Here is a 3,343-nt window from a genome sequence, read left to right as displayed (position 1 = left end):
ATTTGAATTTCATAGACTTGGTCAATGGTTAACTTGTTGTGAGTCGTCTCATCCTCAAAAAAATTTAAAGTAAGAAAATAATTAAAACATGATTAAAAAATCATATTAACCTTGTTAATTTTCATAAAAATAGTTAAACCAAGCATATGTATTTTTAATTGTATTGATAATAGAAGAAAATCCAACCTTGCGATGTTCTTTAACTTCCGAAGCAGGTTTATACAAATTTAGAAAAAAAGAAAAAAAAAAAGAAAATGCGAGACCTGTCCGTTTCCCGATCAGGGAACCAACCTCTGGCATTGATGGTGAGATTGAATGGTAAGAGGTAATAAAACAATATGCATCTTTTCATGATTATAATATTTTCAGCGCACATGCCACTGAAGAAAAAGTCAATAGCAACAATAAAAAAAGATTGTGATGCAGGAGACTAGAGGATTTGAATAATCAGACTCTGGAAAATATGGAAGATATACTTATAGAATAGATGAATAGATGCAAGTGGATACAGTCGAGTCAACTATAATTTTTTTTTTTTTACGTTAAATCATACTCAAATATTATTAAGAAATACTATTGCTCTTGTTTTATAACTTTAGAGTGGAACTAGAATATGCCGGGTTGCATGGCTTGATCAGATTTGGTCATGGTAACAGTCAATGGACTTGGCCTCCTAGCTCAATCACAAGCAATATTTTCTTGTATAAGCACTTCGTGAAATTGAATTTACTTATACAACTAGAGCTAAGTAAAATATTAAATAAATTTTGTATGAGGTTGCTGGTTGGGACAGTTTATCAGAAATATTTTAATTTAATTTTTATTACGTATAATTATATACCAAAATTGAGACTTGACTTTCATAAAAGCCAAAATAAGTTGACTTTTAACAAACTATGAGACGGAATCATAGATTATAATTATTATGTTTTCATTCATTTTATATCAACCACCAAATCATAGGTTTAATATCTTGGCTTCCACGGCAGGTTGGTACAAAATATGAGAGATTTCAAATTGTTTTTGAATTTAGCTAAAACTACCTATATTAAAATTTAAAAATTAAAAGAATAAATAAAAAAACCATATGACTTGGTAATATAAGAATTAACCCAATTAGCAGTATCTCACATCTCAATATTTTGGATCTTCCAGTCAGATTTTAAGACACGGTCTCATGAAATACCTCGACAAGGTCTAAGAAATTTTAGATTAGAGCTGAGCCTCTTCCTTAAAAGTGCCTTTGGAGTGTTGGAATTGTAGATCTAAGCTGCCTCTTCCATTATCCTCTTAAATATTACATGCATAAATAGATATGGAGCAGACTCGCCGGGCTGCTGTAGCTTATTATGAACATCTGCCCGCTAAGACTAAGAAATTGGCCAGAAAAACTTTCAATGCCATGGATAAGAACGGAGACGGGCAAATTAGCCTACGTGAATACGTGGACTACCTCAAGAAAAACAAAGCCACAGATTTCACTCATCAGAGCTTGTTTACAGCGCTGGACAAGGACGGCAATGGAAGCTTGGATTTTGAGGAAGCAATCGTCTTGTACTACATCATGCAGAGTGGAAGGGCTATAATTTGCCAGTCTTGTAAGACGTTCTTGGCAGGAGCATACTTCAGTTGCTCTCAATGTTTCTTCAATAATGATTCAGGTAGCACCTATGAAATTTTTTGTGCTTGTTATGGTGGTAAAAATTTCACACACCACGGTGATGCCATCTTCTGCGATAACTATACTTTACTACGTCAAAGCAGGAGCGTGATACAAGAGGCCCCCATAAAGGTAATTAATTTTAGAAACTAGAACAGTATAATTATTTCTTTACTATTTATACTATACATTTGACTAAATTCACTGATACCTCATTGCTTATGGAGCATTACATTTTTTTTTTCATTTTTTGCACTTTCAGCCACAAATGTTATATATTGTCATTTTATTTTTTGAGATGTTTTTTTGAGTATTTTTAAGTATTGTGATGATGAATTTAATGTCTTGTTGTCCTAATAGCTTGTGGCTTTTATTCCATAGCATAGTGATAATAAGAATACATCAGAATCGAAATTTGTTTTATAGCTTCAATGTTACCAATTAGTTTCACGTAATTTACCCATAACTGGACATAGTGTCTAATCATCATGCTTTGTTATCTTTAATTTCAGAAGCGAAGAAAGGTGCTTAACTCCCATAAAAAGAGACTGCTAGTTGCGGAGATAACTGTTGGTCTTGCAGGCATAACTGTTGGTGTTGCTGATCTTGCATCAAAATTTTACTGTAGCATTATGTGAAATAACCAAGGATGAATTTTATCATAGTCAAATGCCTCCAATCGTACAGTAATTGCTGATGAGGGACGAGGAAATGACTGGAAACTCTTCAAGAAAAGCTCACGTCCAGTAGAGAAAAAGCTCAAGTTACTTTTATGGAGTTGTATTTTTTGTGTCGCAATTGTATTCTCATGCATTTGATCTCCGTATTCTCATGTGTGCTTTTGGAGGGCATTTTGAATTTGTTACTTTAATCTTAAGCTGTTTTTGTGTAAACCATGTAGTAAATGAAGTTTATCTAGTAAAATCTAAGCTTGGAAATGGATACCGAAACCATTCACTACTTAAAAAGTAGTTAAATTTGGCTCAGTTGTTCAAAAAAATTAACATCAGACATAATATATAGTTACCAATAGACGAAATTCCAACCAACACGGCTGTGTTCTTTAACGTCTAAAGCAGGTTTATATAAATTAAAAGAAAATGCAAGACCTGTTCCTTTCCTAATCAGGGAACCACAACCTCAAATCTCCATCTCCAGTGAGATTGATTGGTAATAGGTAACAAAACGACAAGCGTCTTTTTGTGATATATTTTCATGATATTGAATAATCATGATATATTTATCGTTTGGATGAATAAATATAAGTTCAATAAGAAGTCTAAGTACAATGGCCTCTGGGCTAGTTGAACAAAACAACATGTATTATAAAAACAACTATAATTTTTTATATGATAATTGAATCGTACACAAATTTCACCAAGAAACACTACAGGCATTGTTTTATAATGAGATTAAAACATGCTGGGTTGCATGGTTTGATCAGATTTGCTGATTATAATAGTCAATGGCCTCTGGGCTAGAAGTAGTGTTAGAAGTTGCTGCTAAATTTCCTAGGAAATGCAATTTCTTTAATATATACGTACAGATAGCAATATGCAACACTTTTTTTTTTTTTTTGAGATTCAAGGAAATCTCACCTTCTAGAAAGTGTATTTTCTAGATTCATATAAACAAGTAAAATCCCAATTATTTCAAGTTTTCATAAGAAATATATATCCTAAC

General features: G+C 32.4%; 1 protein-coding gene across 1 annotated transcript; it reads left to right on the top strand.

Moving 5' to 3' along the window:
* Nucleotides 1-1,267: 1,267 nt before the first annotated feature.
* On the top strand, nt 1,268-2,553 carry LOC105116792 (uncharacterized). The gene is made up of 2 exons (XM_011014274.1): nt 1,268-1,792; nt 2,173-2,553. Exons 1-2 carry the CDS (start codon nt 1,316-1,318, stop codon nt 2,296-2,298), a joined length of 603 nt encoding a protein of 200 aa, XP_011012576.1. The 5' UTR covers nt 1,268-1,315; the 3' UTR covers nt 2,299-2,553.
* Nucleotides 2,554-3,343: the final 790 nt, after the last annotated feature.

The sequence above is a fragment of the Populus euphratica genome, unplaced genomic scaffold (genome assembly GCF_000495115.2).
Source record: "Populus euphratica unplaced genomic scaffold, PopEup_1.0 scaffold1058.1, whole genome shotgun sequence".
Lineage (NCBI taxonomy): Eukaryota > Viridiplantae > Streptophyta > Magnoliopsida > Malpighiales > Salicaceae > Populus > Populus euphratica.
The sequence above is the reverse complement of the archived record's forward strand: the minus strand, read 5'-3'. Positions and strand labels throughout refer to the sequence as shown.

Bases quoted from the DNA above. Each gene is read 5' to 3' on its own strand.
- LOC105116792 (XM_011014274.1), top strand. From the start codon at position 1,316: ATGGAGCAGACTCGCCGGGCTGCTGTAGCTTATTATGAACATCTGCCC. The intron at 1,793-2,172 runs GTAATTAATTTT...CTTTAATTTCAG, and splicing joins TACAAGAGGCCCCCATAAAG to AAGCGAAGAAAGGTGCTTAA.